This window comes from Camarhynchus parvulus, chromosome 15 (assembly GCF_901933205.1).
Source record: "Camarhynchus parvulus chromosome 15, STF_HiC, whole genome shotgun sequence".
NCBI lineage: Eukaryota > Metazoa > Chordata > Aves > Passeriformes > Thraupidae > Camarhynchus > Camarhynchus parvulus.
Window position 1 is genome coordinate 6197030 of NC_044585.1, and position 24440 is coordinate 6221469.

General features: G+C 42.4%; 1 protein-coding gene across 1 annotated transcript in view; it reads right to left on the reverse strand.

Annotated features, from left to right (window-relative positions):
* Positions 1 to 731: 731 nt before the first annotated feature.
* The window catches only part of PPIL2 (peptidylprolyl isomerase like 2), a 68305-nt gene continuing 44596 nt past the window's right edge, over positions 732 to 24440 (reverse strand). Inside the window, exons 15-20 of the mRNA XM_030958637.1 lie at positions 16906 to 17023; positions 14247 to 14303; positions 4565 to 4637; positions 4364 to 4426; positions 3745 to 3884; positions 732 to 2086 (exon numbers count right to left, since the gene is read on the reverse strand). Of these exons, the coding sequence (XP_030814497.1) occupies positions 1993 to 2086; positions 3745 to 3884; positions 4364 to 4426; positions 4565 to 4637; positions 14247 to 14303; positions 16906 to 17023 (545 nt within the window). The 3' untranslated portion in view covers positions 732 to 1992. The remainder of the gene's footprint in view (positions 2087 to 3744; positions 3885 to 4363; positions 4427 to 4564; positions 4638 to 14246; positions 14304 to 16905; positions 17024 to 24440) is intronic.

Genomic DNA, 24440 nt, shown 5'->3' on the forward strand with positions numbered 1-24440 from the left:
AGAAGACTGGTGTTATTCTAGTCAAGGCCAGACAAAAGCTTCTTCAGCCCCTGGTTAAAATCCTACTTTTTCTCTCTAAGCACATTTACTGGAAAAGTGTCAAAGAATGTAAAAATGTGCTTACAAACAGCACAGTGGTTCCCAGGAGTGAGTTCCTATAGTCAGGCTGCACAATTCTTGCTGATCCCTCTAGCCATAGCAGGAGCTGGCTGGGTATGCCCTTAACACACCATTTTTGCTGGAGAACCAAGTGATGAAAGGGAAGAAAAGGTTTCAGTACAGTCTCCTTCCTCCCCTTTCCTGGCTCAGGTAGTGGAAACCACAAGTCACCCTGCAAAGAGCCAGGTTTTGGAAAAATGAGGGATACAGCCCACTGCCTTGCTCTCTGTGCCCCTGGGGATCCCCTCTGGGGATCAATAACAATTTATCATGAAAGGGCCACTACAGGCCCCAGACAGAAGAAATTTAGCTTTAGGAAAGTACCATCAAATCCCCCGTTCCAGTAATCAAATGTGTTATTTCAAACTTAGACATTTGCAAAACAAACTCCCCCTATTATTCTTTCAAATTAGTTTGAACTTCCTATCATTTAACAAAGATGTGATCATATCCGCAGAGATCCCAGAATTCCTTATGAGCATCTTAAAAAGCAGGAATGAATCATTTCCTTGTAAAACAATCAAGTTTGCAATGCTGTGATCTTGGAAATAACAGTTGAACAGTCAAAGGCAAGCACTCAAAAGAAAATAAAAGCATTTAATGCAAAATATTTCCAAAAGTTTTTACAGCAATTTCCTATAAATGGAGTCTTTTCTTAAAGAATGAAACCACCGATACAAATGTATTGTTCCAAAGGGGATTACAAAACTTTCTCCTCAGCCACACAGAGGTAGAGAGGGCATTTCTCTTATCTGAAAACACCTAAGATGAACTGAAAAGTGATATTCAGGATCTAGCCTACTAAGTTATGGTAACACACAGATTCTTTGGGATGAAAACTTCACAGGCTGATATATCTTTACCCCATAAGGCCTTTATTAAGATTCCTAATAATCTGTGGTTATGCAATGGAAATATCTGGGATGCCTGTCAGCTACATTATGTGGTTTTTCCTAATGATGGGAAGCCTGACATTGGAGCAGACTATGGGGTGTTCTACCCTGCAAGGACCAGGCTTTACGGATGGGTGTTAAAAAAAACAAAAGAGTTGTTTCTATTCCTGCTCAGTTGCTCAAGGCTGTAGTTTCTGGCACCTGAGGGCAGGTGTGAACTGGTGCATCCTGGCACCTCTGGCTGTCCAGTGGCTCAGGGAAGGGCAGCTACTGGGAGGAGTAAGTGGTGCAGCTGCCCTGGGCTCCCCATGTAGATTTGCAGCTTCCCAGGCTGCTGCTGGAGGCTTTAACAGGTACAGAGAGAGCTTGTTTGGAGTGAGCAAGGCCCTTCAGATGACAGCAGTCAGTCCAGACAAAATTGGTCCTTGTTGAGAAGCAGCAGGAGGCAGCTGGAAGGTAAGGGCAGGACAGGCTGGAGCCCTTCCACAGAGCTCTCCAGCAGCACAGGAGCTTCCCAGCACATTAATTCATTCCCTCACTTGGCATACTTGGCTGGTCTGGGAACGATTACCTGTAAAAGGAGCTCTTTCACCACTGTAGCTGTTCCCTGCAGTAGTGCCCTGCAAGGCTGGGCTCTGCCTGGGCTGCTGCCAGCCAAGCAGAGAAAGGCTCCAGCTGATCCCTGGGGAGCTGGGCTGCCTGCTCCCTGCTTTGCAAAACAACAACAAGACAGCCTTCGAGGAAGATGCAGTGGGGGAATGTGCTCTCTAGAAAACAAAGCCACATTAACCAGCCTCAACAAAGCAGCAGTTTTCTCTGCCAGTGGAAGGGCAGGCTGGTGCCTTCCCTCCCCAGGACAGACTGGCTTTTGGGCTCTCTGGGGCCACGTGGGAAGCTCCTGTTTGCGCTGTGCTGCCCCAGTGCTGGGCTCCCCATGCTGCTACCAGGAGCTGAAGTCGCCGAAGCCGGTGCTCTTCTTCTCTTTCTTCACAGCTGTGCTGGTTGAAGGCCCATCATCCTCCACACTGCGCTTCCTGCAGCCAGAATGAAAACATCTCTGAGGGAGTCTTTACTGCCAGTGCCACCAGGGCAGCCTGGATGCCTGTTCTGCCTGTTCTCTCCCAGCATCAGCTATACTGGAGCCAGCCCATCCCTTGTCAACTAGACAGGAGTGCAAGCTCCATGCCAGCATGGGTTGGGGGTCTTTGCCAGGCCCAAAAAGAGGGAGCATGAGTCCATTGGGATGGTTTGGATCAGGCTTTGAACACTCCCAGGAATGTGTTCAAAGCACAGAAAGTTCTCCAGGCCAGAGCTGAAGATTTAACAGCTGTACCTTTTTAGCATGGTCAGGAGAACATGAGCCATGAGTTTTTCCCACACCTCACCTGCACTTGTGGCAGCAAAAGGATTTATGGGGAATTAAGCATAAAGCAGCTGGGAGAGCTCTTCCAATCTTTCCTGTTCCTTGAGCCCAGCCTGTTGCAGTTGCTGCTGTTATCATCAGCCTCTCTTGAGCAGAGCTTGCAACCCCAGGGAACGCTGTGCCACCAGCTCATGTGCTGTAGTTTTATTGTCAGATATCAGTAGCTGATAGGGAGAACACCAAACCCTAAATCTGCCAGAGCAGGCTGCAATGACTGAAGGTTCTTTCTATACTACCTGGTCCTTTCCACAGAGCCACGACTGCTGGATTTCCTCTTTAAATAAGAGTGTAGTGTGTCAGCAGTTTTAAGCTGGACATAGTATTTTAATGGACACACAATATTCTGCAACTGAAAAATTTTACTGACACATTAAACTGACCTACCTGAGCTAACACATTTCTGTTCTCACAGTTATGCAAATGCCTGTAAGTCACAGAGGCACACACAGGCTGATTAAATGGCTGCCCAGATCTGTGTATGCATAAATACAGGCCTTCATGTAGCAGACAGACAACAGCATTTTTGCAAATGCTTTTAGAGAAGTCTGCTAAAAATCAAGTGGAAGGCATTTAATTTAATTTTTCCAAAACACATGCTAAGCTGCTGCTCAGCCAGGATTCTGTGCTGTCCTTATGAAAGAAAGCAGTGCTGCCAATCCTGACAGTGGTACAAAGGGTGCCTGGGAGAGGATGCTTTAGGATAAGCCTGTCCAACCAGCCGGGTACCCTGGAGCTACACAGCTGCCCTGTGCTCCCACAGCAAGCCTGGGAGCCCGCTCCCCTTTCCAGCCATTTCAGCTGTGCTGGTACAGCTGCTTGTGTGGCTGAACAGGGAACCAAAGCAGCAAACTGACGGGGGCCTGGGGCAGCTACTTTGTGCAGGGCAGAAGTTGCTAAAAGAGAAATGTCTGTGGGACCATGGCTTTCAGAAATAGCTTCAGAAAAGGAAGAGGATAAAAGATGGTGTAGAAGTGACACAGCACAGTTCCTCAAAGACTTCTGAGTTCTGGAAATGTATCTACAGTTCTGAAGTCAGCAAATGCTTTTAAACACAAGCTTGGTCATGTTCAAGGGCTAAAAGAGAAGCTCAGTTAATGTGTGACCTTGAAAAACAACAGAAGTGAAGTAAACTCTTGACTGTTAGGACTACATGAGGGTGTCTTTGCTGGCCTAAAACAAACATCTGAACAATGGCGCTGGACAGGGCCAGCATCCAGCAGGAAAGGCACCTAAAATATTCAGCAAAAATCAGAAGGACAGGGAACTCACGCTGCAGCCATGTTGATGTATTTTCCAATCCCCTGCCGGTAAGTTTTAGGAGTCTGAACCTCTTTCTTTGGTGGGACCACTTCAGCTTTTATTTTGGCTGCTTCTTCTTCCTGCTGGAACTTCTCTCTTTCAGCAGCGACCTGTGGGAAGCGAAGGGTGCAATCTGTTGCAAGAGATAGTGCAGAATAAGGAGAAAATGTCTACAATTCTTTGAAGCTTTAAAGCACTCAAAACCAGCAATCAGCAGTGCTGAGATTACAGGGCAGGCTTTAGGAGACAGCCCTCAAGGGCCACTACAAACAGGTTCTCTGCAGCCATTATAGCAAAACTCTTTCTCACCTGCAGGCACCCACAGTTACTGGGGGCATTTGAAAGGAACCATCAGAAGCCTGATGGACTGGGAGCTGTGCCAGACTCAGTTACAAGAGTAACTCTCCACTGAAAGAGTGACTGGGATCCTGGCAAAAAGGAAATGTTGAATGGCAGCTGCTTAATCTTAGCTGGCAACCAGATGGACCAGGGAGCTGTCCATGTGCAAAGAAAAGGCATTAAGTTGCAAAATTCTCTCCAGAAAAGCTTTGGCCTTTCAAAAAAACCTCAACCAACCAAGCAACCTCACCTGTGCATCTGCCTCTTCATAGGGATCAACAAAAACAGTTGTTGTCTCAATTCTTATTTCTTCCTAGAAGCAGAAGAGAAGAGCAGTTATTCCATCTGCTGATTAACTTGTGCCATCTCCCCCTATTTTGGTTTCAAGAAGTGTCAGCAGAGTGACCAGCACTGCCATGTGAGGCCATTGCCCCCAGTGCTTCACACACACCTTGGGACGGTCTGTTTTTGGGTCACTTTCCACATTCTCCATGGCAGTCAGAGTTTCAAAGCCACCAACCACCCTAAAAGAGGAAAGACATGTTATTCAATTGTCACAACGTACTCAAAATATTCCTACACCCTTACCTTTAATATATCTCATTTACGTCCATTACTCTAGCAGGTTTTTAAATCATCATGTATGGGGGGAGAAGAGTCAGCAACTGTGTTTGGAAGACCCAAGATAATGTCATTCAGTGTGGAAGATAGGACTTTTTTCCTCCAATATGGGATTTGAATTTAAAATTAAACAGAACATGGAACAGCCCAACACTCAGAGGCAAAGCAAAGCCCAAAACCTGTAAGTCACACAAACCAGCCAGATGAAGAACAAGTCTTTTCTTCTTTGTTTTCTAACTGTATATGAGACCTAAGAATGTTATCAGGAAGAGAATGGTAACTACAGCAGCACAGGAGAGCAGTGGCAGAGCTGTCTGCACTAATGCCACTAACACAGAGCACAGGATTCCTCCAGAAGAAAGCAGAAGAAACTCTGCTTTCATATCAAAGAAATAAGCAATGCCTTGACCAAAAACATGACTGTGAGCTCATGAGGGCTCTGGTAAGGCAGCAGAGCATCAAGTCACAGCCACAGGGTGAGGCCAGGACATTTCTCAAAGCAGTTTTCACCTAGGAGGGCCTTAGATCCCTGGCTTCTCACTTTTCAAGTCAACATATCCAAACATTTGCTTGCAAATGTTTAAGGCTGAAGGCTTTCTGGACTGTTACATGTTTATTTTAAAAAAAAGTGTGGGACAATGGGAACATTCTAGAAAAGCATATTTAGAAAGGATAAATGGGGAAACCCAGATAATTATAATCCTGTCATCCTGTCATTTCTCCCAGCAAAATAATGGAATAGCGGAGACAGGACATGATTAAGAAAGAAAGGAAATAAGTAACAGCAATCAACAAGGTTTTGTGGAAAACAGTGTCTGTCAAACAACCTTCTATCTTTGAGACAACAGATGTGGCTAACAGGGATAACAGTGTCCACAGAACAGACTTCTGGAAGGCGGCTGATATTTTGTTTGAGGAACCAGAATGCTATGAAGTGAATACCGTACACATGAAATAAAAAATCGGCTGACAGGTGTCAAAATCTAATTTTAAACAGGAACCACTGAGTCAGTATGTTTTCAGAGGGGTCCTGCTGGGATCAGCTCTTGGTCCCAGGGTATTTAGCACTTTTATCCACCTCATCATCCACAATTAAATTTGAAAACAGCTATTCTTAGAAGAACAGTAAATAAAGAGGAAGACAGGCTGTTGATGCTGAGTGATCCAGACCCATTAGCAAAGCAGGCTGTAGCTGGACAACATCTGTTTTAATAGAGCCAAGCCACATGGCCAGGAACCAAAAATACAGCCCATACTAACAGCTGTGGGACAATGAGAAGCAGCTGTAATTCTCAAAAACATTGCTCCAGGAGCCAGGGGAGTTTGGGGCCAGGAGATCAGCAGCAGGGGCAGGAATTGGCCACTGAGGACTCCAGGGCTGCCCAGGGACAGTGCAAGCCAGGAGCCAGCAATCCCCCAGCTTTCACAGGGGGTAACTGTTTTGAAGCCTGATTGTTGCTGGGAGTACAGCACCAGCACACGTAGGCTGGCAAGGGATGGGCAGATGAGATGGGGGCAAATCAAATTAAATGAAGCTGGTGGGGAAAAAGGATACCAAACTGGTGGAATATGTAGAGCACTTTATCACCTAACTCTGCTTTCATATCAAAGAAATAAGTAATTCCTTGATCAAAACCCACGTGATATTCACAATTGCCTTTATACACTTTATACTTTTATACACTCACACCAGGGTATTTCCCTCTCAAAGACACCTGTGCAGTCCCAGCATGGCAGAGTCTGCCTGACCAGCACCAGGAGAGGCCTCTGACTCTCACCTGCCATGGTCTCAGCTGATCCAATGGAGAAATCCACTTCCTACAGCACTCCCCAGTGGCCTCAGTGCCACCCCGTGGGCTGGGCCAGGCAGTAAGCACAACCAACAGGACAGACCCCACCACAGAGAGTGAACTGAGACAGAGAGGGTGTCCTCACACCTGCCTCAGCACAGCTGTGCTTGCTCATGCTTCAGTGCTGCTCCAAACTCCATTCCCCAAGGGCCTGCTGATATTCTGTAATAAGGCTGTGACTTTTAGGTGCAATTAAAAGCCAGGGATGCAGCCTAGAGCAGCCTCAGTCATTTGTGACTGGAGGGAGCAACTGGGGGAGGCTGCACAGGGCGTGAGGACCCCGTATGAACTTTGGAAAGTTCATAACAAAAACTCAATTTTAAAATCTCTCTCCAGGCCAATATCAGATTGACTTATAATACTGGTGATTAACACCCAGCCCAAGATATATTCACTGTATTTTAACTGCCCCAAAGGAAACTTCTGATTTAATATTGGAGGATTTTCTAGCCAACAGCTCACTCATTATCTGCTTGTATGTTTTCATTTAATTAGGTTTCTGATAATTTGAAATGGCCAGATCAGCTGTGCACTGGCAATCTCAGCTGAGTAATCCCTTAGCCTGTAGCTAGACCTCCCACAATATTAGCCCTAATGCATTTTACTGATGCTTCCAGATCTTCAGTTGCTCTGCTAATTAAACTTTATTGGTAATATTTTGTCACTTGTACATTTTGAAGGGCTGTGATAGACATGGCATTCACAGGTCATCAGTAAATGACCTAAATAGTCTATTTTGACATGACTGTTAAGGGCTAAGGGGGAAGAAGACAAAGTTGTTATGCCTGCAGAGCATGTCATTCTCTTTTCTTCTTCACGTCTTGTCTCTCAAATGGAACATTGCTTCCTTTTCTCTCCCTTGCATTCTCCAACATTTTGCACAGAGTATCTCTGCGTACTACGCTGTCAGCACAGTCAGCTCTCAATATATGTTTTTGTCTTTATAAAGACACTGCTGTAATACTGATAAAAAATAAAAACTAATTTTAATACAAACCACCAGCTCAGAGGAGAGGGCATTGAGCAGAGGGACAGGAAATAATCTACAAATCACTTTTGTTCAGGGAGCACTTGGGAGCTTTGTCTAGGTCAGGCCTGGCTGAGGCTGGTATCTGACCACTAAAAATGAACATACAAAAGGACAAGGTCTGATTGCAAAATCACCCATCCAGTAAAAACTGAACTACACACTAACCTGGCACTCAGAGCTAGATGCAAAAGAAATTGAATATTCCAAACTGTGAAGGCTTTTGCAAGCTTCCCTCTGATCTAAGAGACAAGGTATACAAAGGCCCTTGAAACATTACATGTTGTTATTGTCAAATCTCATGATGTTATTGCAGCACTAAAATCAGTTTGATGAGATATAATGTGTCAAAGCCCATGCACTGGCATCCCTCACAGCAACTGCTCCTCAGTGAATGAGGAAACCAACACACCAGAGAAGTTTTTGGGATTCTTTGCCTGCCCAACAACACGAATTTTGGGCCAAGAAAAAAGCCCATATAAATTATATGTAGAAATGGCCATCAGATCAGTACATAAAAACATTTAAAAATCCTCTAAAGAGTGAGATACTACTTAATATTATCCTAATATTCAACGAAATCTGTACATAATTTTCAGTAAAAGAAAATGCAGATTCCAAAAATTCAGGCTCACATCCCTTTATAGTCTTTACATGTGCCAAAAGTGTGGCACAGACAGTGACTGCTCACACTGTGGTGTCTGGTCTCGTGCAATGTCACTTCTGCCAAGCTGGGAGCCAGCATGGCAGGGAAGGGAGAAGGGCATAAACAAGTTTAACCTTTTCCACTGCTTCTGGCTCTATTCCTTTTATAAGGTGTCATGCATGCTTTGTCCTAAACTGGCTGAGGTTTAAGAAGGTGTTCAGAGACACCCTGCAGTGAAAAGGGTGACACTTTCAAGACACCATTCACATCAGAACACCCAGTGGAACCGAGAGTTTGCTGTGTGCTTCCAGTAGATGTTGAACAGAGAAATTATGATCTCAGCTATATATTTAGCTCAGCAACCCTGAGACAGCTTGTATTTTTAGAGGAGCTTGATAAATGTTGCATTACATTTAAGCATGAACGACAAGGCAGGTACATTTATGGGTTTTTTTTCTGTTAGCATAGGAATGAAAACAAAAATGGGTCCTTACTCGTGCAATTCTGTTTTCTTGAAAGCTGGCTAAGTTAGCACTGGAAATCTTTGCATTTCACATTTAGATGTGTTATTAAAATCTTACTTCCTGTTAAGGCTCCTTTATGTAAAGTAGTAACCTTGCTTCAAAACCACTGCCAATGCCTTTGCATGATGAAGAAGTGAAATATCCAGAGCAGGCTCTATCCATTTGCAATATGCCAATCAAGGTCTCACTGTACTTTAGGTAGTGCTGCCCAAAGAAAACTGCATCTCCCCTGCAAGCCCAGAGACATTCACACGTGAATCTATTTCTCATACTTTTGTTTGGAAGAATTATAGGAATTAAGCCTTCTGCAATGCTGGGGATGGCAGTGAGCCAACATAATAGAGTTTCCTGGTCAGAAGACGATACAAGAACAATGTCTGGACTTTTTTTTTAAAACAAGCTTTAAACTACAAACAGAAAACAGAAAGAAAAATTGCTCTTTTGCAAACACATTCTGCCCCAAAGGTTATTTTTATAAAAAGGAGAACACACATTTATATACACACACAGAGGGAACAACACATATGTGCACAAACACGTACACCCAGGACAAAATGTTTTCTATGCATACACCCAATCTGCAATGGAGTGAGCAATTCAAATGTGCAACAAGGATGCAGCCAAAACATCTCCATCTCTCTGCTAGATAAGGGCTTCATCTAGCAGGCGAGACACGGTAATAAAGGGTGATGAAAATAAAACAACTTGGAAAAAAGCTTATTGAAACTAGACTCAACAGATGAACCTGGCACGAAAGGACTTCCCTGCCTTGGCACAGGTCCCTCTTCAGAGATCATACAACTGTTTTGGAAACAACAGCAGCCCTCATGCAGCTCCAACAGCCCAGTGCTCATGTGCAGCCATGGCTTCCATAGGGAGGCCTGGCTCAGCTCCCCACCTTGCTCTTTGCTCCTATCCTGGTGTCTGGGGATAGGAGACTCTGCAGTGAAAAATTAGGTCAGTCTCCCTACACACAATCAGCTCTTCTGCTGTCACACAGTTTCTCCAATCTTCAATTGTATTAAAGCAGAAGAGCCAAAAGAACATGAGTTTTCCAGCTTAGAAGCAACTGGGATTCACTGATTCAAATCATACAGGGAATGTTGCAAGTGGAAACAGCTAATGTGTTATATAACAGTACCTGGGTAGCTGAATAATGCCTGGTAGTTGCTTTATGTAGCTAATTACTTTAGAGGACAAGAGTTACTTTCATTGCCCCAGTCTACAGAATTGCAGTAGTAAGCAATTAACAGGTTAAGGAATACTTAATACAGAGTGATACTGATCCAAGGGAAAAACTCTTCCACAAAAGCATCTGGCAAGGAAAGAAGGGAAGAAAAGAGAAGAATAAGCTGAATGCATGTCAGCTATTGACTGATGCCTCCAGTCTGACCAAGCCTGAGGTTTCCCAAACCACCTTGTTCATTATTTCTGGGAACAAGAGAATTGAAGAATAAGCAGCAGAAACCTCGAGAGACAGTAAAAGTTATACACATAAGCAGATATGTACAGCCTCATATCAAAGAGAAAACTGTCCCTGACATACTCATCTCCTGTCTCAGTTGCCACTTTCTTTTCTCAGCTCTTGACAAACACAAGTGATGCTCTAATAAACACACAGAACTGCTGTACAGATAATTTCCAGCTTTGCCACTCTGACCACAACACTTTTCTCTCTGCTGCCTTTACTGCCCTTCGTTTTATCACATCACATCACGTATCTGCAATATGTCCTCATTTTCAAGCCCACCATGCTCTACTTGTCCTAAATCTCACCCAAAATTCTGAAAGGATTTTTCTCTTTCTGTTGATCACTTTTCGCTACTATTTTAAATATGCATGTTTTTATGTGTGCCTTTAGCTTTGGAACAGGCTTCCAAAAAACATCCATGAAGCAAATTTGTCTTTTCCTGAGGCTTTCTTTTTCCAAAGGTGGTGGAAGGTAGGTTGAAATGGGTCACTGTCATAACTTCCCTGTATCTATATGCAATCTCTTTTCAACTTACACAGCTCTCAGGGACAGAGATTATGTTTCTATTTCTGCTAAAAAAGGGCAAATGTACCAGGTCTCTGATCCACAAGAGCTGTGAACCATTGCAACAGGAAACATAACAACATGGATGGGATATGCTTGCACCTAAATTTCACATAGAACACCCAACAGGAACCTGAGCTTATCTGCTGTTTTGGCTGTAGTGTTCCTGTAGCCCCCGCAGGTCACAGCACAGCCAAGGCCCAGCTTAGAGCACAGGCAGGGAGGAGGCTCAGGCACAGAGCCCAGGGCAGCGGCAGGCAGGACCCTCCCCAGGCAGCAGCCCCCTGCAAATGCTTCTCATCCCCTCTGTGCAGAGCAAAGGCATGTCAGTTGGTTGATATTATCTCAGTTTCTAAATTAAACCTCTTACCAGCAAGCTAAAAGCCCACAAAAACCACCAGTTGGTTTTCATGTTAATTACATCATTCTCTAAGTCAGAAGAAATAGTAATTACTGGAAATGGTAATTACTAATTTAATCTAGGCAGCTCTGTTGGAGCAGGAAATCCATGCAGCCTGCAATACACTTCCAAGGGAAGGCATTCTGCTCTCACTCTCTGTTTTGGTTCCCCAGCCATGCCAGATTATCTCCTTTCTTTTCAGAACCAGCATCCTCATCACTGCCACCATGAGCAGCACAATCATGATGAGCCCTTCCCTGTTCCCCAGCCACACCGATCTCCTGAGACATGAAAATTCCAGTGCACCAAGGCAGACACAAGTCACCTCTTCACTGTCCCACTGCCCAGGTGTGGGCATTTATAGAGTCTCCTACATAAAAACTGTGTTTCAGACCAGTGGGGATATGAATAAGATGCATTTCCAGAAAAGGCACTTTTCACTGTTGCATCTCACAAAGGACCCAAGAAACAAAGAAAGGAGTAGGGAATGGTTGCCCTTTCACTCTTTTTTTGTTCTCCTAAGTATGGGAAGCCTGCTGAAAAGTTCTATACAAATTACAAACAGGTCAAGCTGTGCTCTCCAAGACACCTGTGTGACACTAACATGGACCAGAGTCACACAGGAGTAGCTGAGAGTACAGTTCAGAGTATTTAGGTTTTTATATTAACTGAAATAAGTAATCCTCAAATCTATATGAAAGTCACAACAGGCCAGTAAGCATCTAGTTAACAATACAATTAAACACTGATGGAAACAAAGAATCCTGATATCATGGGTTCATTCTGCTCTTAAACCTAGATATTATTCCTAGATATGCTTCCCAGATATTATTGTGCTATAATCAGCTCAGATATAGTCACCAAATCCTGGAATCACCCAGGATCTAAAATACCAAACTGAAGTTGGAGTTTTACTAAGGTACAATCTCTGGCATCTTCTGGCTTTTATGACCTTTAAAAACAATGCAGGTAGAAACAGCTGATGGATTTTGATGACAAAATACAGATCTTTAGAGCTACACACATCAACCTTTTATTATTAAATTTGTAGGTAAATTCAATTATTCAATAATTCAACTTGTAGATTAATACAGACTTACTGGGATACATACATCCCAGCATCTTAATTTTACCTTATTTGAATTGATCTTCATTTACATGCAAGACAGATCAGAGTAAAATATCCCTGCTCTGTGTTCGTATGAAGATGTCACTCAGTCTTCATGCAGGAAACCAAATATGACTCTAAACCAACACTTTTTATAAACTTTTCCCATTGTATTTCAGCTAAAAATATAAGCAGCACCACTTCTTCACTCTGAGACCTAAGCTCAGATTTTTGTTACAGCAAAGACAATTCACAAATTAAGACAGTCTTTGCTAAAACTGCAAAAAATCTCTGCTATATATGCTTAAGCAGATTTACCTGGACTAAGTAATTCCTCTCTAAAGGGCAACATACAGAATGAAACAGCATCTGAGCTATTTTGCTCACTTGAGATACTCAGCACAGTGTGCAGGCTTTGGGGAGCACACTCCCTGCACCACAGGAAGTTCAGCTTCTCTCCAATCCTTTGCTGGTGAATTCTGGTAAAACTGGAGCACACTGAGGAAACTCAGCAAAGACACTGGAGGACTGCACAGGGTGCTCACAGAGGCCAGGCTGCACCCAGAACTGAAGACCAGGCACATTTTCAGCTGAGCTGTCCTAACACAGACATTACTTGATGAGGTGGCCAGCTCAGGTTAACAGCATTACTGGAGGGGATTTGAAGGGATTTTTGCAAGGTGGACTCAAATTGTTGCTGAAGTGAAGTAGTCCTAAGATCTGGATAAGGTAATTCCTCCAAGAATTACTGACTCTCAGCTTTTAGTATTAGAATTTGCTTTATTTATCTGCTTTCACAAAAGGACAAGGGAACTTTGAATTTTTCTAGGACAAACCTGAGAAAGAAAAAAGAAATACATTTCCAAGAATGTAATTATTGAAGAATCAGTATTGGAACTAACAACACTAAAATAAAGTGCCATTAAAATGAAGCAGTTTCTGCCTCAAAAAGTTGCAGGCAGGGAAGATGGATTAAATATATCACTTTCACTGTACAGCACAATTGCATGACATTCAATCAAAGTAAACAGCACATGGTTCTGTTTTCTATTACTGACTTCCAAATGAATAGAACCATGAAAGGAATAAAACCCCAAATCTACAAGTAAAAAAGATTGTAAGATTCTCAGGAACTCCCAGTGCAGCAGGCTAGCAACATTCCCACTCCTGCCATGCATGAGGGATGGCTGAGAACAGCTCTGCTTTACTTGGTAAATACCAAGTACCTGCAGCAGAGGAAGCAAAGAGCAAACCATAACAAAGATTTTGTATCTTCTTCTTCAATAAATACCTTAATCTTTATCATGTGAAAACTCCACTGGAAAAGACTTTCAGAAGAGACTTCTTTATAAGGAATGAAGTTCTCTCACTGTCTGGGCATTGGTAATATCTTTATATATGTATGCATAAATATACAGGTTTTATACCAGTGCTAATTGTCAGGAATAAAAGAAAATAAGAATAAAATAAAAAAGAATAAGAAGGGCCAGAAGACCTCATCTCTGCAGAAGCTCTATTCCATGATGAAGAACAGTCCTGTCACGACTAATTTTTCAGTTGATGGCTCATAAGAGGATGAAAGCAGCATTGAAGAGCTAATCTCTTGTGTCCCAGCAATTAACATGCACAAATATTAACATGGTTCATTACATGACTATGATTACTTTCCTCATGACTCCTGGAGGGCCACCCACAGAAGGGAAGTGAGGCAACTTACACTGATGAAAGGAGGGAAAAAAGGCAGGGTCTGCTGCCTGGCATTGGTGCAATGTTGCCCACCTCCTCATGACCAGGAGAACTGGATTGTGAGCTGGAATTTTGCTCCAGTTCAATTACAAGAGTCACTAGATTCTTCTTTTTAGGCTTCAGACACACAAGGGAGAATGTCTGCTACACTGCTGCCTAAAATATCCTTCACTTACCTTCCAAAAACTGTGTGCTTCCTGTCCAGATACGCACAAGAGCGGAATGTGATGAAGCTAGAAGAAACAAAGATATAACAGTTACCACATTGTCCCACTGACCCTCAGCAACAGCCAGTAATGCTTAAAAATGCTTAAAAACACAAAGTGTCTGCAAAAGCTTTCAGAGAGAAGCCAGGCCCCTCTCCCTCTCTGGCTCCTCTCTGGAAGGCCCGTGGACCAAACATCCTTTCATGCCTCAGTATTGTGGATTCCACCTGGATTTCTGGAGTTTTGGCTTCTCATTTTTGATCACACTAACATTTTTAAACAGTACTCCAAGAGTAGGGCCTTGCAGCAAGTCCAAAATTAATCTGAGCATCTGCCTCCTTGGCCATGCAGGCCCTGGGAGGCTCATGCAGGGCAGGCAGACGTGCATGGGAGGAATGCTTCCTGCTTGGGAAGAACATTTCTGGTGCATGATGGGCAGCTTGTATCCAGCAAATAAAGTTACATGACACAACAGCCTCTGCCAGTGTAAACTTCTATTTTCTGGATATTTACTTTTTGCATTTCTCTTCCCTTAAACTGGTCTGCTGGTGATCTATTTCTCCTCTGGACAGAGCACACTCGTGCTCCAGATACAAACATCCCAGAAGAATACTTCAAAGTGTCAAAAGTAATTAATTGGACTTTTAATTTTGGGGGCTGTACTTTTAAACTTAAACATGGGAACTAAAACACTAATCCAAAGCAACCTTTACTACTAAAGCTTTACTCTAAAGCTTGATGCTTCTTTGGAAGTCCTGGACTACAAATGTATGAGACAAAGGTTTCCACAGTGTGGTCTGCAGACCACAGTGGCCTGTCTTGGCTGGACATGCAGTGCTGGCTCTCCTCCCTGTCTCCATCTGTTACACTACATAGGAGACAGCTAAAAATATATAAGCATTCCAAAAGCACTTTTCCATATAAGCAACTGCCTCAGGAAGTTATATGATTGGAAATAGGAGCAGCTGTAATGTTCCAGACAGTCTATTAAGATGTAGCTTGCCCTAGGAAAGCATTGGCATGCTGTGCAGAATGCAAACTCCTACATGGGATACACTTTACTGCTGGATATCCAATACTTAAAATCATCACATGGTCAGTTATGTAGCATTGTAATAAAAAACCCTGAAAAATAGCAAATATACAGGGAAAGCTTCTCATCTGTCACTACAGTCAAAATAAATTAAAGACAACAGAATTAACATAACTCAGGATGGTCCCAGAGAAGTCCTGAGCATTATTCAAGCATCAGCTTGCAGGGGGACCCAGTTCTCTCTGCCCTGTAGTGCCTGTCACCAATGGGGAGAGCAATTCACAGAGTCCCCAAGGCTAGAGGAGATGTATCTAAGTGCTGCCTAGGAACCTTTATAAATATGGACAGCTGGACTCTCTTAAGGACTTACATATAAAGGAATTTCTTATTTCATTTGCAAATTTTAGGAGAACATACAATCACATTTACAGCAGCAGATGATGTGACTCAAAATGGCACATCATTTATGGTCTCTGTAACTTCTGTTATTAGAATCCCTTTTTTTAAAAAAATTAAAAAAGAAGAAAGAAGCCTCTACTCTCCCCTAATTTAGCACGTGAGAGCTGGCAGTCACATCCAAATCCAAAATAAGCTGTACAGCAACTTGATCCAGCAAACTGCCCCACACGTGCTTAGGCTTAAGAATCCAAGTAAGCCTAAGAATGTGAGGCCCTGAGACAAGGCCTTGTGTTTAATTAAAGCAAACCACAGTGCTGCAGAGTTTACAAGCCATCCTAACACTCAGCATCACGAACACCAAGACCCACTCCCTCCCTCCCTCCTCAGTGCCAAGTGACAGTTCTAAACACACACACACACACACACACACACACACACACACACACACACACACTCTCACTCTCCCTCTCTCTCTCCTTCTCTTTCCTGGGGCTCCCAACAAAAGGCCAGTTTTTTACACTGCAGTACTTACAGAGCAACCAATAAATAGTTGGCTCAAAGTGACACAGAACATTTTTAATGAACTGCAGGCAAACACCCATATTAATGTTACACATGAACAAGGCCATTACAACTTCAGTATCTTTAAGTTTTCTCTCATTTTAGTCTTCATTCTACTTTTGTACATTGGAAACCAAGGTATTCTCAATCCCAGATTGTACACTCTGCCATGTCTGGGTCTACACATTTCAACAGAACATTTATTTAAAATCAGATGAGTAAAAAGAAGCTGTATTCCCACACAGTTTATGTTTCATCTAATTCCTTCAAAAAGTTCAACATGGAGCTGAATTTAAACAGAATGAAGAGGTGTGATGAATGATGATAATTATAGGGGAAATACTGGGGAGGGACACTGACAAAAACAAACAAAAACTTCAAATCATTACAACAAAAAAGACAAGTTCTTGCTGATATAATGGGCCCACAGGTCTTCTTGCCATGCTTCACTTTGCTCTTAGATTGGCTAAGAGCAGCTCTAGCCCTGATTGCAATATGCACCACTCAACAGAATATTTCCCTTTACTGAACTTTACATTTAGAGTAGCTCATAAAATGTCATTTTTCTTCTTAACAGAGTGAGACACAATGTCCAGAGGCAACCAATAAAGCACAAAAAAGCAAATGACTACTTACAACTGTGATTTGTTTGTGTTGGGTCCTGAATTTGCCATACTAAGAACACCACGTCCCGTGTGGGACAAATTGGGCTTGAATTCATCTTTGAAAGGTTTTCCCCAGTAAGATTCTCCTCCTTAAAAAAAAAAAAAAAAAAGAAGAAGAATGTTTGGTTTATTAGTTTCCCACTGTGTGTTGCAACAGGCACTGGCATTAAATTCAAGGTTCCCAGCACTTGCAGTCACCATGTGTTAATACATTGTTACCTCACCCGTATCTCTAGGCCAGTATTTGAGCACGACCTTGAAATCTGGTGTTTGCAACTGGCAACACATTTCTGCACCCTCACGCTATCAGCTGCAACAGACCACACTTTATCAACAGCTTTATGTATCCTGTGCTGAAGAAGAGTCAAGGATTTAATTTTTTCCTCCTGGTCCACCATAAATTTTCTCTTTTGAGACATTAAATCTTCAAAATTGGCTTCATGACAAAACACAGAGCAAAGAGTTACCAGTTTAATTTCACTCTGGGTATAGCACTGCTTCTGGAAATAAAATATCAGGGAGATGAAACACATTCATAGAATCAAGTAAGAATAGGAGGTATAAGCTCAAATGCTTAATCCCAGACTAAACAATGAAGAATGATGATATATGGTGCTCCAAATTAAAAGGCAAAAATTAGATATTTCGACTAGATACCTGGATGATGTGAACACTTTACAGTGAAGGTAAAAGAATGATAAAACTGTACAAACCCCAGCCCCAGCCCTCCAAAACTGATTTCTGTGACTGTGGACAGAGAGAGGGTCCGTGAGAGGTCTCCTCCTGGCTGTCATTTTTACGTTATTTATGACAGATCTGACATTTTCATTTGCACTTTCCTCCAGGATCATTCTTAATAAGAAAAATGAAGGCTGAGATGAGCCATAGTTTTACAGTCAAATCCATAATCTTGTTTGACAAACCATGAAAAAATATTTCACCTTAGGACAGTATTAAAAATAAAACAAACAAAACTATCCAAATAGGCAGCAAGGCTGGTCCATCTGCAGAACTGGCTCAAGAGCCCTCCAGAGCAAAAGTATCACTGGAGAAGCAGCAGGTCAGGGAGGGATCTGTAGTGCTCCACAGCCATGTGCACACATAGCACAGAAAGCAATTTGGTGATATGGCTGCACACAGAAACAGTAAATAAAAACAAGAAATGAATCAGGCTCCCACTGAAAATCTTACCCAAAAAAATCACAAGAGTGCATTAAATGAGGAAAGAGTTTCAGATGATACCACGAAAACAAAGCATCACATATGGACAGCTGCAAGTGGAACTAAGTGAGAAATTCTGGAAGAAGCTGACCCACAAAAAAACCCAATTATTCATATTCAAAAGACCTATTAATAGAGTTGAGTGTTGCCTGCTCTGCAGTTTGACAAGAGGTGACAAAAGGGGACAAAGCTGGTGGGGATTTTCTGTAATCAGGAGTACAGCAGTGGTTACTTCAGCAATCTCTTGCTATTGAATATTTTAAGATCAGCTAAATTACATCAGCTTGATCCCATATGCCAGTATTTTCCAGAGGTGGGTGACAGGGACATGGTACAGTTGCAGGCAGCTCTAGAGGAGTTTGTGCTCTCTGAAGTTTTCAGAGGAGACAGAACATGAGCACAGTCTGTTGAGATGGGACACAGCAGCAAGTGGCCAAACCTGTGAGCCTGCTACACCCTTCATGTGCTTCCAGCTGATGCTGGAATTACAGCCAAGCTGCTGAAAGACAGTGGAATCCAGTCTGAAGCCTTCACTGGTCAGAAAAATAACTCAAAAGGAAAGAGAAAAATTGTGAATGACAGAGAGACTCTCTCTTTCTGGCACTGCAAACAGCCAGACCCAAGAGCTTGCAGACAGGAGCAACGAGCCATGATCTTTAGGCTTTGGAATATTTATTTTTGTATGATTTCATTTCGGATCATGCACTGCAGGTCAGAATTAATCTCATATGTATGAAAGCTAAGTTTGGTTCATTCTGCTTCTCTGGAAATAAGCACTAATATTTTAGCAGATAGTTGCAGCCCCTGCTCTGTCTGCCATACAGCTGTTTCCAAGGCTAATTCTGTCTGCCTGGGAGCTGCAAGCACGAGCAGGGAATGGCCTGTGCAGCATTTGCCTAAAAGGCCAGACAGTTCTGTGAAGGACAGTTCTGTGAAGGACAGAACTGAAGAGTCTGTGGAGACCTGGCAGCACAGACTGGCAAAGGGCAGAGGAGACACTGCAAAGGCACTCAGCAGAGCAGGCACAGCTTGGGGGTTTTGTTGTTGTTTTGGTTTGGTGTTTAAAAATAATTTAAAGGGAATACTTTTTTTCCTTTTTCAAGGAAAACCCCAGAGTATTCTCTTTAAATTAAAAATAGCCTGAATGTGCTTTTCATCAAACTCCAGCTAACCTCTGGAATTGTTCCAGGCTTCAAGTATCTGCTTGAAGCAGGACTAGACAGAACAAGTCAGAAGACGGCAAGTTACATCTATACATTTTTTAAATTACTGAAACCCAGCATGACTTTCTCTGTGAAGATAAGTACAGATCCCTCATCAGTCTAGGGCCATGGCAGCATAGTGCCTAATGCTCAGCTGGAACAGGGATTTTACACTCTTACCTTTTACTCTCCATATTAGAGTTCAATGTAAACTCAGGAAAATCACTCAGCTTCCAAACCTGCTAATAATTATGAGGTGTTTGTAAGTATCTAGCAGATTTTACTGTGTTTATTCTCAACACAGTTGGGAGGTGTGGTTGTACATTTTCTGAAAGCAGAACGGATGCAGACAGAGGAGGTGGGAGCATGGTAGTGTCTGGCTCCAGCCTATTATGTTACACTCCCTGTATATGCCACAAAGAGAGGAGGCTCCTGCTGACACTCCCCAAATCCTCCTCAGGGTGCACACAGACCTCTGCTGGCTATATTTGGAGTCACAATGATGCAAAGCCCTCACCCCAGAGCTGATGTACCAGCCTACAAGCAAAGCCCATGGAAAACAAGAATTGACTCTGGGTGTTGCATTCACAGCTGGCAGCACTGCCTGTCACTTCACCTCCCTCTCAGCTTATCTTCTGCCCAAGTGGAGCTGTGTGCCTACTGGACTTGTAAATGTTCCTGAGATCCTATTACAAAAGTGCTGAAAAAGAATTCTGTGGGCTTCTGGGCTAAAAACAGTTCACATGGCAGCAGCCATGACTCCAGCACGTACTGCCACTGGCTGGATTGGTGCTGGGAATAATTACAGCCTGCACATGGGAATGTCCTACTGGCACAAAGCTGGAAATGTACTTGGGATCAGCCACAGCAATACAGTGCCATTCAACAGCACTTCACCTGTACAGTGTCAATGCCTTCAGAGATTTTGTACAATTCTGTAAAATAAAAATCACATGCCTACTCAGATCCACATGATTCAAAGCTGCAGAAAGCTGGGAGACAATTCCATGCATTCTCCTTTTAAAAAAAATTCTCTTAAATTAAAGATGTGTTTAACTCCTTCTTACACAGAGATGAAATGAAACAGACCACACAGCTCTTAGAAAATAACATTAATAATTTCTGTGGCTATCCAGAGTGGAAAGATATATTTAGCTTGTACTGAAGGATGGTTAGTTATTCAGTCTTGTATCTGCATTTTGTGCTGATAGTAAACAGGTGAACAGATTTAAACTGACATCTGAAGCAGTCACACATCAGCAACTACACAGAAAAAAGCCACATTTTCAGATTGTCTTTTGAACTAAACCAGATTACTCTTTGGTAGTCTTTGTTCCTACTAAAAGCATGTAAAAAGTTTTTATGAGGTACAATCACAGAATTTGTGCAACTTTCTTGCAAGGAGCTGAGAGATGCATCTAAAGCTTCAGAAATGTAGCATTCCAAAAGCCAGGTGTGGGCTGGGAATCATCATTCATGACAGTTGTGATTTTAAATAAATCCTTCCTTTTTCTGGCTTAAAAATTGCTAAGCAGTGGTAAGGAAGTAGGAGGGTTCTGATTCACAAAAATGATGGCTTACTTTCTGTAATTTTCTTCTTGTCATTTGGAACAACGAGGCACATAATAACATCTGACACTTCTGTAGAGCTTTCCAAGTGAGATTCTGGAATCATTTTGCAAATATGAAAGCCTTAGCTCAGGCAGTAAGTGCTTTTCTCCTCTCAGATAAGAGGACATGGTACCCCACAAACCCGAGAGTGGATGTGCACAGGGACTGCAGATCAAAAGGAGAATATTCTAGATAAAAAGGTCTTGCTCTTGCTTTTGCTGTGCTTCAATCATGCAAGAAAAGGAGCTCTAAAACTGGTAGTTAAGGAACTTGCCATCTTAGGAAATCACATTGCATTGATCAAGTTTGTCCAGAGTCCTTTGCTATTGACATTTCAGAGGAGCTCTTCTTGATGCCAAACAAAATGCAATTCCCATCTACCAGTAGTATTTAATCCTGGACTTTTACAGCTATAATGTGCTTCCTTTGTGCCCTCCTGGATTCATAAATCACAGGCTGATTCATGAGACCTTCCAACAGGTTGCAAGAAAGAGTAGCTGAAAAAAGCCTGTGCTGCTTTGAAAATGTGATGCTTTGCATATATTTTCCCTTTTTCATACAAAAGGGTTAGGATATTAAACCTATTTTTTCTACATGCAAAATTTCTTCTATTATTTGGAACACTGAAAATACAGAGCAGCTGCTCCACTTGCACGACCGTGAGTTAGAATTACTCACAGTGTTCAACCACTTACTTGTTATGAACAGCAGGAAAAGAGATACATCACAAATCTAAAATTCATTTTCAAATAATTAATCATTACAAAGAATGACCATGACTCAGCTTATTGCTCTGAATACTGCCTCTATGGGTGGTTATTTTGTTAGAGAAGAAATAAGCTGCTGCACCACAATAAAATTTCTCCCAGCAGTCTTACGAAACATAAAGGTGAAGGCTCTAGGAAAATGAGTCTGGTCCTCCAAATCAGTGTCATCCCTGCAGCACTGTGTATCTGACTGCCCTGGCAGTGCAGGTCTGACAGCTGTGCTAAGGTTCCTCACTCTTTTCTCAGGGTGGTATCTCAACTCCCAGATGCCACAATGCTAATTTCCAGCCTTCTCCATTCCAAGGCTAACTGCTGAGTACCAGAATTAGCTGTCCTTCACGTGTCTGCTGGGTCACATTTGCTTTTACGACAGTCCAGAAGAGACTCAAGAAGGACATACAGGGGAGCTGAATAACAAACAACAAAGCAAATCTCAGGGTGCTTCCAGAGAGAACAGTTCAGCTGGAGCAGCCTTGGGAGAGGATGGTCAGTGACAACCAGCTTGGCATTTACCTCTGTGAGCTGTTTCCAAAACACAAGCACACTTAATCTGGGTGAGCCAAAGCACAGCTACAGTCTGTGTATGTATGACAAGTCACCTTCTGTCATGTTGTATTAATTGTGCCCAAATCCACCCAGAAGATGAACAGTCCTGGGCTTAGTTAGCAATGGAGTGGGTGATCATCTAAGCATCTGGGGGCTGCAACCATAAACCTGACACCCTGACACATGGGATGAATGTCAGATGACAGAAATCAAGTGGTGGGAAAATATCTGAATAAGTCTGTTCAAGTTCCTGATGAACAGGAATAATTAAATAAATAGAGGAAGAATATATAGAGGCTTAATGCATCTTCCATGTATCAGTTTAGAAAAGGTTTTTTTTTTCCAAAAAACAAAGAAAAAGGCCAAATCTCTTAGCTAGAAATCATCAGTTTAAGCAGAAGGTTCTGTGTGAATGAGGAAACAAAGCATGCTCTTTTTGTTCTGAAGTATTCCTACAAAAAGCTCTAATAGAAACAGTTTATAATATTGACATTTAAAGGGTAACCTCCAAATAGTCCTCCCTACTGCCAATTGAAATATCTGGGAAGAAAGCCCTGTTTTGATCTCATATGCTTCTCTGATACTACAGAAGTCAAGTTATTTATTCTAAAGCTCATTTAATCTTACAGACTTTTTTTAGCTTTCAAAGGTGCATCTTTTTTTTCCCCCTTCTAAGAAGCAGTGAGTCAAAAAAATACTAAAATCCCTTCCAGCAGAAGACATAAATAAAGGGAATTTATCCTGCAAATAACAAACAGGCCACAGGCAAAAATGGTACAGAGTACTGAATCCCAGTGCTTTACTCCAAAGCTTTCCTAAAGTGAATGCCTGTGATCACATGAATAATGCACAAATGAATGGACCAACATTTTTACAGCATGGGAGCCCAGGAGAGCATCAGTCCATCTGCCCTGCCAGAGCAGGGCTGCTGAGCTGAACCCTCCTCTGGCTGCCCTGCTGCCAAGGGAACATCAAGCCTCAGGTCTGGCCACCTTCTTACAGCTCTGGACACACAGGTGGAATTTCTGCCTCACAGTCAAGTGCCCTGGATCTATCCAGTAGTCAGGAACAAATCCTGACAGACTACTTGCACTCTGTGAACTGTCTAAGCAGCTTCACTGAAGTATTAAACACAAAGGCATGACAGTTCACGAGCAATCTACAGCCCACCAGGCTCCCCATTTAGATTTCCTTGTGATATTATCATATTCAGTAAGCGATTAGGTAAAGACATATAAAATTCAACTGTCTTAAAAATATAAAAGCCATTCAGGTGCAAAGAAGACATTTGCACCGTTTGGACTCTACAATAATTGCAGCCAGTCTCTAAAAATCTGCAAGACTCATGTCTATTTGAGTGCACACTGTTCATTTCATTAGAACTTTAATAGTCCTGACAGATGTTTGCGAGACATCTCGCCTGCGATATACTCATCTTTAATTAAGAATGACAAGGAGGAAAACAAGATGGAAAATACTAGAGGTCATTAGACTCCTTTTTATAAGTGAAAGAATATATGTAGGAGGGTTTTCATCCTATGTGCTTATTAGCATTTCACTTCCTACTGGCAAAGGCAGTGGAGCTGAGCGTTGCCCCTCAGTGCAGCAGTGATGCCAGTCCTCTGCCTCTGTTAACTCTGCTGTCTTACAGCACTTCTGCATTTGCACAAATAGAAGCAGGGATGACACCAGCAAGTTAATTTTCATTCCACAGCAGGATCTGAACTCCACCCTGCAAGGGTGAGAGGTGTTTGAGTCAACCTATTAAATCTCTCCCGTCTCCTGACACCTCTTTAATTTCTCATTTCAAAAGATGTTCCTAATTATGTCTTTTGGGATTTGAACCAAAACTTTCCATATAAAAAAATCAAATCACATTTGACAGTCCAAGCATAGATGGTAACAATTCTTGTTAATGGGTTTTTGCCATCAAAACACTGAACCTTTAACTAGTCTCAAATCCTGCAATTGTTGATTATCACATACACTACAAGAAAAGTAGGCAACTCACACTACCATAATTAACACAGTAAATAGAGCTAAAGTATTTAAGCAGGGGAGGAGCTGGGGATGCTGGTGACAGACACAAGTGGACAGATAAAAGATGCATGAGGAAAATGAGCAAATTTACAGCAGTGACCAGAGGTATTTCATGACCT